Source organism: Lissotriton vulgaris, chromosome 1_2 (assembly GCF_964263255.1).
Source record: "Lissotriton vulgaris chromosome 1_2, aLisVul1.2, whole genome shotgun sequence".
Classification (NCBI taxonomy): domain Eukaryota; kingdom Metazoa; phylum Chordata; class Amphibia; order Caudata; family Salamandridae; genus Lissotriton; species Lissotriton vulgaris.
This window is the reverse complement of record NC_141686.1, coordinates 64843529-64856707: the sequence shown is the minus strand read 5'-3', so window position 1 is coordinate 64856707 and position 13179 is coordinate 64843529. Positions and strand designations below refer to the sequence as shown.

Here is a 13179-nt window from a genome sequence, read left to right as displayed (position 1 = left end):
CTAGCAATCTTTAGCCAGACAATATTACCATGTGTAAAAATGTTAAAAATAACTTAGTAATACGAACACAAAATGTGCCGCATTACACCGAATAAGTTGCCTTTTCTTGCCACATAATTTAGACCTACCTTGTCTCATAACTCAAGGAACCCTAGATAGAGAGCAGTTTCTAAAACCCAGATGAATAGATTTTACCTAAGTCAACTGTCCTGTTTGAGAGTGATATGACAAAAGCCTGCTTTTTGAGAGTGATAGGACAAAAGCCTGCTCAACTTCCCTACAGCTGGTACTTTTAGAGGGAGATGCTTCTCTCACCCTGTACCAAAAACCTGGATTTAGTAAAAATAAACTACCTAGAATCGAGAAGCAATTGATCATACTACACAACCCATAGGTGAGCACTGATGCACATCTGAATGATCACTGTAACCAGGAAGAGATTAACCCCTTCGACGCTCATGACGAGCTCAGCTCGTCATGAGGTACACCTCTCGTACACTCATGACGAGCTGAGCTCGTCATGAATAATGGGATTTACACATTCTTCAGCGCAGGAGGGGAAAACCATAAGCGTTGATGGTGTTAAGCATGGGCTCTGGTAAGAAAGTGTCATCTTTCTTACATTGGTATGCCCCCACTTTTTTCTGAACGGCTGATGTGCATTGACTGAGTGTGCCCTGGGCTCCTGCCAACCAGGTACCCAGGGCCTGTGTTCCTTCCCTAAAACTGTGTTGAGACTAAAACCTAATTGGCATCTCTGGCCACCTGTCAGCCCCTAGTAAATGGTACATGGTGACCAGAGAAGACCCCTGAGGTCTGCAGCACTTATTGTGCCACCCTCTGGGGCCCTGTACCTTGACACCCACACCCTGCCTTTGCAGGCTAAGTGTCTAAGTGCAGAACTAAACAAAGAGTCGACATGGCATCATCCCTGTGTGCCATGCCCATAGAACCCACTGCCCTGGTATACTTCAGTCACCCCTCTAGCTGGGTGCCCTATGCCAGAGGTGTTGGCACAGGTGCATGAGCCCTGCGCCCCTACAGTATACAGGGCCATTCCTGGGCACTGTAAGTGCAGTGATGCCATTAAGAGTTTATGGTGCTGGGAGGTTGTCCTTACGAACTCCACAGCACCATAATGGCTACACTGAAGACTGACAAGTTTGGTACCAAACTTCTCAGCACATTAAACCCGCATTGATGCCAGTGTGGGATTTAATGTAAAATGCACCAGAGGGCCTCTTAGAGATGCCCCATGAAAACCTAACCTACAATCCACGTCTGGGCTGAGGGCCGCTCTCCTGGGCCTGCAACAATGCACATCATGGGCGAGGTGCTAGGTCCCCTCCCCCAGGATGGGCAGGGGGAAGCTTCAAAGGCATGCCGCCTCTGTGAGCTTCTCCAGACCATTTGCTGTACTCAGCAACTGGCCCCCACCAGTTCTAATCCCACTCTGGCGGGAAAACCTATGTCAGGAAGGGGGGGGGGGGTGCCAGCCTGTGCCAACCCCACCCCTCAGGTGGGGGAGGCGAAGTGAAGCACGACCCCGGGCTCCAGCCATCTTGAAGATGGGGAGCCCTGCCCAATCACAGCTAGGCTCCTGTCCCCCTCCCACAGGAGAGGAGCAGGCTAGAGGGTGTACCCACCCCAGGACAGGGACCTATTGGTCCCTGCCCTTGCCCTACCTGTAACGCCCCTAAATTTAGTATTTAGGGGCACCCTGAACCTTCCTTCCTCAGATCCCGATACGAAAGGAAGAAAGAAGATCAAGAGGAAGAAGACACTCCGTGCAGCTGCTAACAGGACTACCACAACTGACTTGGCCCCAGCCCTACCGGCCTGTCGATCCTGGAACCTGCTCCTGCCCAAGCCCCGGCGACTCCAGCGGACAGCACCTTGGGACACCCGGAGGACCAGCCTGCCTTGACCCTCTTGAAGACTGGGACTCCCATCAGCAGAGGCTCTGCTGTAACAACACCCCTGGTGCCAGGCAGGAAGCTGCGGACCAGCCCACTCTGCACCCGCCGAGCCCGGCCCGTGCCAAAGGGATCCAAGACCTCGAGGACGTCCACCCCCCGGTGACTGGGAACCGAAGTCTAGTGCCCAAAGACCCTCATCGACGAACCAGATGACGCCTACAGACTCAGAACCAGGGGCCCCTCCAACCGCGACCAGCTGAGGGTAAACTTTCACGGACACCTAAAGAAACCCATGCACCTGGCGCCCTACAGCCGCCTGTGCCTTCCTTTGGGGTACCTACCTGTGCACCAAGATCCCAACTTACCTCTTGATGTGGTGGTCGCCCCTGAGGAGTCTCCGTCCCCGAGCCTGCAGCCTTTATTCGTTTGTTACCTTTCCCATTGAATAACATTGAGCGCCCGACGCCTCAAAAGCACCCTGCACCCAGCCGCCTGAGTGCCGCTGGCCGTGGCACCTTTGCCCTATCCTACTTCCCCATTTGCACTGAGCAAGTGACCAGGAGTCCCGCTCCCACAGCCGCGTGACCTGCTAGCCAGCAGCCACCAACCGGAGGCCCCCTTCCCCCCATTGGATAACATTGGGCCTGACTTACTCTGTGGCCGCCCCTGTGCCGCTGAGGGTGAACCAACTGTGCCTACCTGACCCTTGGGGACCCCTGAGTCTATGCCCAGAACCTTAACTTCACAAGCCGAGTACTCATCTAGAAACCGGTAACTCACTTACCTACCATTAGATAACATTGACTGGTTTGACTCAAAATCTTCTACGTACCTACTTTTGAAAACTTAAAATATTCCTATCTAATCAGCCAAGGAACGAATTCTGAAGTACTCTCCTGTGATCAGGAAAGAAGCCAGTACTGTACCTTGTAGCCCAGTATTGAACCACAAAAGTAATCCGAACCGGGCTTACCCTTAACCTGTACTTTCTCCATAGGAATCCATTGTCTGCTTTTCTAGGAAATTTCTTCTAAGTGTCTACTTTTGAAAACTTGAAATATTCTTTAAAAATCATAGGAAATACTGAAACGTAATTACTTACCGGTTTTAAGTTGAGACTCCAGTGCTGGACCTAGGAGCCCAGCACTGGATTACAAAAGTAACCTGAAGTTTCTCCCATTGGATAACATTGACAGATTTCTGTTGAAAAGTTTCTAAGTGTGAACTTTTTAAATAGCTTTTATATTCCTGAAAAATCACTGCAATAACTAAAACGTTTTTACTAAATTGTTTTCGGTTTAGACCCCAGGACTGAATCTATTTATTTTATTTATAAAATTTCTATAGCGCACCTTCCGGTGTCTCGGCGCTAGAGCTTACAGATTGCAAAGGGGTTCCTATTGGGAGTTTACTGATTAAAAAGCCAGGTTTTAAGATGCTTTCGGAATGTTAGCAGTGATGGGCTAAGTTTGATGTAGGGAGGGAGCAGGTTCCACAGTTTAGAAGCGGCAACCACAAAGCGTTTGTCTCCTCATGTGGCTTTTTTTGTGCGTGGGATTTGACGCTGTTGGGCTGCAGATGAACGTAATGTTCGACTAGGCGTGTAAACACAAATGGCCTTTTTAAAAAATTCTGGTCCAATGTTGTTCAATGCCTTATATGTGATACACAAGGCCTTAAACTTCGTACAGCTTCTAACCGGCAATCAATGTAGTTGACGAATGATGGGAGAAATAGATGAATACTTCGGTGTGCCGGTTAGAATCCTTGCAGCAGCATTTTGAACAAGCTGTAATTTGTTCAAAACTTGCTCCTGCGCGTTCAACAGTAGGCCATTGCAATAGTCCACCTTAGACAATACCAAAGTGGACATTAGGGTCTTGCCTGCATTTGGGGGAAGAAATGGAAGCAATTTCTTTACCATTCTTAGGGTAAAAAAGGAGGCTGAGACCACTGTGTTGGCATGGCTGACAAAAGCTAGCTTGTTGTCGAATAGAACCCCCAGATTCCTAACTTTGGATACTGGTGATGGAGGGGTTCCTAACTCCGCAGGCCACCAAACTGGGGACCAAGACTGGGTCAGCTCACCAATTAACATGACCTCAGTCGTGTCAGAATTTAACTTTAGACAATTCTGATCCATCCAGGTACTGATGGATCCAGTCCTGGAACTACCAAAGTAATCTACAAAGTAATCAACTGTGTTTATACAGATAAACCTATTGAGCTTAATGCTAAATTGTGTGTAGAATTGTTGCCTACTGCAACCCCTGTACCTATGGTGTTTACAAAGTTTATTGCCTTTCTGCAAAGTACTCATCTGAGACCTCTCATATTGAGAACCGTATATTTTGATACCTGTTGGTTCTAAGAATAAAACAACTATATCTTTGATATAAAAATAATTGGCCTGGAGTTCAGTCTTTGAGTATGTGAAACCTTTTGCTGACTGTACAACAAATGCTTTACTCTGTCTTCTGGTACTGCCTTGCTGCTCGACCAAGCTACTACTTTAGAGAGTAAGGCCACACCTGGCTTTAACCTCTGTTATACCTCTGGGTTTTGTGGACTCTATACGCACTGTACCTTATTCCAGTATATATAGAGCCACTTTCTCACAGCTCGAAAATCTGACGCTCTTAGTGCCACACTGACTTTCCAGTCTACATTAGTAACTGCGTCCAATAGATCAGTGTAAAACCCATAATCTTATGTGGATGAAAGTGGTTTCATACCCTGCCTCAACAATAGAAGATTCAATAAAGATCTTAGTACAATCTCAGAACACAGAAGACCTACCTGACTGCAAAGCTCGTATATAAACAGGTGTCTAGACCTGGGGATGAATAGGACAACTTCCATAGACCAACCAGCATAAAAGTGAAGGATCCTAGAGAGTAGTGCTTGATAATCTCCCCCGAACTCAGTTCATTTTCACCTTTGCAGATGAAAATAAACTTCTTCCATCAAAACTCACATTTCTGCTTTGGCATTTAAGAAAATCTTAAAACCAACAATACAAGGAAGCTAAAACAATAAATGCACACAAAGTGCGAAAATGTTCTGCCTCTCAACACTACCAGTACTTAAGTTGACAACAGCAAATTACAGAAACACTAGCCCTATCCCATGAAACAAATGTCCAGCACGGAGAGTTCCTGCAGGGGCGTCTGGTGAGTGGAATACAAGGCCAGGGGGTTTAAACAGCGCCCCTGCTGGCTCATGTTTTAAATTTTGCAATGCAGTGATACTAGTCTAGCTGTTAGGAAGCCACCCATGACTAATAGCTGAGCGATAACCAAGAACAACAAGTGCAAAGTTCCAGCTTTTAGCCTCTGCTTCTATTTGAGTTTGCAGAGGTAGCTCAGTGTATCTAGGCTCGGAGATTACAAACCTGTGTCACTGGAAAGAGAAAAATCTTCCATTATTTCTGGCCCAAACTCTGTGACCAGTCTACAGTCTGGTGAAACCACAGATCCTCAGTCTCCGTGAGGTACTACTGGAGCATGTACTAATTCATCAGAGAGAATATTGTTTTCATAAGGTCCCACAGCGATCACATTGTGGATCGCCTTAAACGGGCTCGCACCATCGAACGCGCTGCCATAAAAGCCGCCAGTATTTACTGTGATGGTTATCCCACAAGTATCCAGAAGTAAACACAATATTATGGTTTCCGAATAGACTCGTGACGATGCCCACGCCTAAACGCCGGGCGCCCTAGAGTGACACTTGTTGTACTCCATACTCCCTCCAACGCCGTGACCGCACTACAACCTAGTGCTCTGGCTTGTATAAATACAATCAGGCAAAGCTTTTAATTGTAGTCCTGAAGATGATCCCAACTTAATTTTGGAGACCGGGATCGAAACGTTCATCGACTGTTTGTACAGTACTGCTCCCTTTTTCATTTTGTAATATGTGTTGCAGTTACTGTTGGTTAGAGCTTACTTAAGATTTCATTGTATTGTAAGCCACCTCTTCCTCCAACTTGTTTGCCTGCTACTCTTCTTTCTCCCCCATGTATTGTCTTTTTCCTTGACTTGGTACAGGCTTGTGCCCAGTTATTAAAGTTTGATGTGTTCCACTTTAAAAATTGTATATATCCACTAAATTCTTTGAAATAAACACTTCCTTGTCCGGCTGGACACTGGAGGCAAAATACACACAGTTCTTATTCAAAGCCTGTGCTTATTATTTGTTCAAGTAGCTTCAAGCTTAGGACCTTTGTTAGCCCTAAAATTCATTATTACCCGAGGTCCTTCGCAACCGTTACGGGTTCCCTTGTTTTATATACTAATGCGGCATGAAACCGTAGCAAGTGCCGAACTTCCCTTTTAAAACACCTGCAGACACCAGGGAAGATCACTTGACATTTTCCTCTCTAAAACTGTTTAAAACAAAAAGTCCATTCAATGAGGACTTTGTTAAAGTGCCCATAAAAGTCTGGAAATTTATTCCCATTAAAATCAGCTGGGAAATGGCATTGTAGCGATTTAATATCCATCCACACAGAGTGAGATTATTACAAGTTTTTAAAAAACATTTTTATAGACTCCCTACTTTGAGCGAGATGTTTATTATCCACACTGTTAAGTGTTTGTCTTACCTGAAACTGAGGTGTTTTACCAAAGGCAGCTTACTAGAGTCAAACACTGTTCGGGTTCCTCTGTACAATGAGCCACGAGGAGCGCGTGAAGTGGATGGTGGGTGGCAAATGGACTCAAAGCGGCCGGTCGCTATGATGTTCGGATAAGCATCAGATAAGGATCTGTCTGGCCTCGAACACCTTCAAGCAGCGGCAGCCTGCCCTTCACACGCCGGCCTCCCAGCCAGCCTGTCTCCGAGTGCCAGCACCAAAGAGGGGGGGTTTGATGCCCTAAATGAGTATTCCTTAGAATTTTTATGGGCGCCCCTTGCAGTTTGTAGTTACATATTTACAACTGCAGCTCGCCTGAAGAGCAGAGTGTGTGCTGGGTGACTGGCAAGCGAGCAGCAAATCCAACAGGCTGCTGCAGTGAACTGAAGGGACGAAGGAATACGATAAATCATATTTATAATAACAAGAAGACAAACCTTTTGTATGACAGGTGGGGAAGACCCCGGAGCTGTCGTGAAAGTTAAAAAAGAAACTTAAAGATAGTCACACAACGCCGAGAAGAACATATCTTCAAATATTCGCGCCTCATTTAGACGATATTCAACAACTGTACCTAAGACAGGATTCCTCGTTCCATTTTTTTATCTTGCAATATTATACTTTTTGGTAGAAGCCGGGTTGCTTTGAATCTGGAGCGGATTCACTTATTTTTCAGCTCAAAGTGCTGCGCATCAGGCACTTTAGTGTAATTTCTCTTTTCCAAGCCCCACACAAATATAATTTTATGTATTTATGTGGATAGATTTGTATAATGCTCACAGACAGTCGTACATTACAGATCGTGTCATCCCCACATCCCTTTGCCTTCAGAAACGCCAAATGCACCCTGCTCCCGCCAACATATTTTGATTTGTAGAAGGTATATGCCCACCACAAACCCCCACCTCCAGTGTCCATAGAAGGGCAGCAAAACCACCGCTGATTATTCGGCAACCACCAGTTCTTTTTTGCAATTCGAGTTTGTTCTGATGCTCGCACTCACTCTACCGCTCTCACTCTACCACCCTCACTCTGACACCCACACGCCCTCACTTTACTGCTTTCACTGTACCACTCTACTGCCCTCACTCTACTGCCCTCGCGCCCTCACTCTACTGCCCTCACTCTACTGCCCTCACTCTACTGCCCTCACTCTACTGCCCTCACTCTACCGCCCTCACTCTACCGCCCTCACTCTACCGCCCTCACTCTACCGCCCTCACTCTACCGCCCTCACTCTACCGCCCTCACGCCCTCACTCCCTCACTCTACCACCTTCACTCTACCGTCCTCACGCCTTCACTCTACCGCCCTCCCTCTACCGCCCTCACTCTACCACTCTACCACCCTCACTCTACCACTCTACCGCCCTTACTCTACCACCCTCACTCTACCGCCCTCACTCACTGCCCTCACTCTACCACTCTACTGCCCTCACTCACTGCCCTCACTCTACCACTCTGCCGCCCACTCACTGCCCTCACTCTACCACTCTGCCGCCCTCACTCTACCACCCTACCGCCCTCACTCACTCTATCGCCTTCCCTCTCTTCCACCCACCTCCTGTAACTCCCTGTTCTCTTCTCCCGTGCTGATCTGCTGCTCTCTTCCACCCTGCCTCCTTCTCTAACTCCCTATTCTCTTCTCTTCTCCTGTGCCGATCTGCTGTTCTCTTCCACCCACCTCCTTCTTTAACTCCCTGTTCTTTTCTCCCATGCTGATCTGCTGCTCTCTTCCACCCCGCCCCTTCTCCAACTCCGTTTTCTTCTCCCGTGCTGATCTGCTGCTCTCTTCCACCCACCTCTTTCTATAACTCCCTGTTCTCTTCTGCTGTGCTGATCTGCTCTCTTCCACATGCATCCTTCTCTAACTGCACACACACACACATACATACAAGCACACACATATACAACCACGCACACATATACAACCACGCACACATATACAACCACGCACACACACACAACCACGCACACACACACAACCACGCACACACACAACCACGCACACACACACAACCACGCGCACACACACACACACAACCACGCACACACAACTACATGAACACACAACTACACCGCACACACAACCACACACACACATAATCACACCAAACCACACACACACATAATCACACCAAACCACATACAACCTCACACACACACAACCACACACACACAACCACACACACACCACACACAACCACCCACACACACACCACACACAACCACCCACACACACACACACCCACACCCACACACACCCACAACCACACACCCACAACCACACACCCACACACACAGCCACACACACAGCCACACACACACACACACACAACCACACACATCTATCTGTCGCCCTCACTCTATCTATCTGTCGCCCTCACTCTATCTATCTGTCGCCCTCACTCTATCTATCTGTCGCCCTCACTCTATCTATCTATCTGTCGCCCTCACCCTATCGCCCTCACTCTATTATCAGTCGCCCTCACTCTATCTATCTATCTGTCGCCCTCACTCTATTGCCCTCACTCTATCTATCTATGTATTGCCCTCACTCTATCTATTGCACCACCACAGCCTCACTCGGGGGCACCACAACATCACTATGCGGTACTACAGAATCACTGATCGCAACAGCATCACTCTGCGCCACCACAGCATCAATGTGTGCAACTATTCAACAAGAACTTGATCAAATGTTCTCTCAATGTGTCAAGCTTTATTACAAATGTCGCCAAAATATGTTAATATTTCATTTCTGTTCTTGGATTTTCGCCACAATAAAATTCACTGAACATAATCTTCACAGAAGTTATTTACCGAAGTTTAAGCTATTGCCATTATAAATTACAATAACTTTTATTTACTGAAGTTTAAGCTATTGCCATTATAAATTACAATACATTTTATTTAAGTATTAATTATTTAAAAAAAATAAAAGCCATTGTTATTTGTAATATCAATACATCTAATTCACGTAAATACAAAGCATGTTGCATTACAAATGCTATAGATGTCACTTTTGCAAAAGTTAAAAGTATTGGCATTGTAAACGACAAAGCTATTAATTTCGTTATTTTCAAAACCAACACATAAATAAAATATTTGTCATTTACAAGACCAACAGCTCAAACTTTCCTAATGCGAGACCTATTGCATTGCAAATGCTTGTTTTATTTCTTCAAAGGCAATTACAGCCATGGTCAGGTGACCTCAGCAGGCTTCCATCCCTACAAGCAATCTATATTTTGAAAGCTGTGCAACTGTCCCTTGGTTCTCTCGTACAGCAACTATTATGCATGTTGAATTTGTCTGGGTTGGTTTTAAGCTCTACTCAGTTAACTCGATGTTTTTTTTTTCTAGCATACAAACGCCACTAATGACGACGTTTAACCTCTTACATGTTTTTTTTCTCTTGTTTACCCTCAGGTGTCTCCACAGTTTGATCATACAGTCGACTTGCATTTCCCGGGGCGTCGACGGAGGCATGTTACAAACAGCACTTTAGATGCGCCGGGCCGAACACGGAAAACTAATCAGACTTTGCTGAATGCAAGTAAAGCATGTCGAAAGCAGAGTGTCTGCAAGTTTCCCCCGTTAGACTTTAAGGACATTTCAGGTATTCCACCCGACCCGACGGACTCTCTTTTAGATCTGAGGCCTTTAAGGCGCAGCAGGGAACTAGAAACATGTAACGCCGCTCGCGGGAATGACTCTTCACTTGTCACAAAAACAAGGCAAAGAAATCATTTGGTACAAGCCGCTACCCTTCCATCGCTTCTTGAAATCGACAATGATAACGGCTTTTCTGCGGATACGCTCAGCCCACCCGAAGTAGATACACCAGAACCTACTCCCGTGCTGAGACGTAGTAGCGTACAGATACGCAGGGTGTTGCTCCCACCAAAGCACACCATCGAGGGAGGAAGTCCGACAGAACTTTCAAGAAGAGCGATGACGCTGCGTTGTGAGACTGATGATTTGGACAGTTCCTGTGGAACTCCGGAAGGGCGGACGTCACTTCCCGTGCTTGTTCAGGACACTCCAGAGCACGAGTACGGCTTGAGGATAACCTGGAGGAGGCGCCGTGAGCTCATGAAGTACCTAAAAGAGAGAGGGAAACTCAAGAGCAGTGAAATACTGGTGAAAAGAGGGCCGTTGACAAGTCTGCCTTCAAATTAACTGCTGTGTCTGAGACAAAAAAACAATCTGCAGGCATCTTTTATAATGTTCATAAAACACAATGAATTTTCTTTACAGAATGAATAAAGGCATAATGAATTTTGTTTGCAAAATATAATATTGCCAGGGTTGGGGCTTGTTAACTGTGTTTTGTTAGCAGACGGAACACATTTGGTATGCTTTATCAAGTGATTTGGGTCTACTGTTATTCTGAAAGGCGGTGTTTGATCTCAGACGTACATTTTTACTGAGTGGCATATATCCGAGACAGGCTTGGCCGTATTGCTGGTCATTTCGGTGCAGAATGCTCCACTTCCTGATTTGTTTGCCATAGGTAAGTAGCCTGCATGTGTGTCGGTGACAGCTGATTGAGCACTACAATGTTGGCTCCTTGAGGGGGAAAATGGAGACTCAGTCGCTATTGAGGAAGGAGATTGCATCCGCTTTCTGGCTTCTTATGGTTGCCATCATAGTCCCCGTTAGGAGCAGGGCTGGTGCTGAGAGCGAAAACACATCTGGAAAACATCTTGAAGGAATATGTTGGGAGACTGCAGTGTGGACTGACAAAACACAGGCAGCTTTTAAACTGAAATCTCTATGCTGGCAAGAATCGGGCATTTTTTGTATCTATTTTTCTAGGAATATCTATTTTTTCAAAATGTACGTGGTTGTTTAAAAGTGATTTATTTCAGTTTTACTCAATGACCACCCTTTAATGAACTGGAACTTGGTTGCTGCTTAAGCCTGAAACTGGGCGGTTGTCTGTTTTGAAAGGATTCTTGAATGCTTCTTGTTCTAAGTTGTTTACATAACTCTTGTGCATGTCACTGACTCGTACAAGGACTGCTTTTTTTGTTTCGTTTTTTAACAATTTTCACTTACATGCACATCCATGAAACGGGGAAAAATAGGAGGGAGACCTTACATTTCTTTTTAAGGCCTAAAAAACGGTCTTTCGTACCAGGTGATGCAATCCATGGTGTTTTACATCTTTCTAGAACACCACACTCCGTTTTATTTATTAAACGCGAGAACGTTTAATCAGAAAAGTAAACATTAAAAAATCTGATAAACCTCTACGTCTGCTGATCACCTCATCCCACTACATGGTTCCATTTGGAGCCTACCCTGGTGGTGGGTAGTGCACAGATGAGTTAATTTGACACTTGTGTGCAACAGACTCTTGTTCTTCTACAGTTCAATGTAAATGTGTCTTTATCGGTATTGATTTATTAAGTAATAATCTGCCAATTAGCCCTGTAGCACTTTGAGATCATATGGTAATAGCATAGTACAGGGCAGTCATCTATTCAATGTTTTTTCCCTTTTGTACATGGTTTAAAGGAATATCTTAGTAGACGTTCTAAAGGAGGAGGCCTCTGGAAGGTTTAAAAAAGTTGATGTTTTTGTGCTGGTTAATCATAGTTTGCGTACCTTGTGTGTATTATTCTTCAATAGTCCAATGAATAATGTAAGCCCAACTATTCTCCCCCATCCTTGCCATTCCTGTCAGTAGATTTGACCTGTGTTATATCATTTGGTGAAAATGCTGTTGACCTTCAAAGCAAACACTGGTTGGTGGGGCAGTGTAGTCCTGGTGGCTATTAGTAATTTGTGAACTACGTGAACTGTATAGTTCCACATATAGAACAACAGAATGGGAAAGGCCACCATGAATCCAAAGAGATGTGTGGATGTTTCAATTATTTTACAAATGATTCTTCTCTTTGTAGAGTTAGAAAATTCGAAATATAGTGTGTAAGGGATCACTGTATAATGTTGTTTCATGGTAAATATCACCATGCATGTTGTTTGTAACAAAATGAAACATTGATATTTAGCAGTGTTCTAAATCATGAATATGTGCAGTGTTATTGTCTGGCTGTGCTGGTGGTTAAGACAGACTATGTTTAATTTTTTGCGTGTTCATTGGACCATTTCTAGTCCATGAGTACACTTATGTGCAAATCCATGGGTCTGCTTCTGTGTTACATAACATTATAGATTCTTCATATGTATCAGGGTTCTGAGTTCCTTTGTCTGTTTTAGTCTCACACTTCTCAGGACATTCGTCTCTTTTCTCGGGTTATCTTGTGATGACTGAATCAAACCATTAAAATGATTGGATTAAGTTTCCACTACCTGGTCACTTGAATCCTGCAACCTTGACCACTGTACCTGTCCCCCTGGGTCTTGTGGGCCTAAACACTTCCACTTGGAGGCAATTCACCTCCAATTGTTTAATGTATGGGGATCTCTCTGTCACTTATAAATTCATCGAGCAGCATAAGGGCCTCTTAGTTTTGCCAGGTCAGCACATTGGGGGGAGGATGACACATTTGCATTTGAAAATATTTTGAGAGTTTTTTTTGAATGGTAACAAGCGTTTCCTTGAGGTCAAGAAGGCAAAATGTGAGCATCACATGCTGTTTATAGG

The 13179-nt window shown here is 45.2% G+C and overlaps 1 protein-coding gene across 2 annotated transcripts in view; it reads left to right on the top strand.

Moving 5' to 3' along the window:
* The window catches only part of RHNO1 (RAD9-HUS1-RAD1 interacting nuclear orphan 1), a 75465-nt gene extending 62700 nt beyond the window's left edge, over positions 1 to 12765 (top strand). Inside the window, exon 3 of one of the 2 annotated variants that reach the window (XM_086952813.1) lies at positions 9990 to 12765. In XM_086952813.1, coding sequence (XP_086808939.1) covers positions 9990 to 10742 — 753 coding nt within the window. In that variant the 3' untranslated portion in view covers positions 10743 to 12765. The remainder of the gene's footprint in view (positions 1 to 9989) is intronic. The other variant, XM_086952814.1, reaches the window with a different exon arrangement.
* The last annotated feature ends 414 nt before the right edge of the window (positions 12766 to 13179 follow it).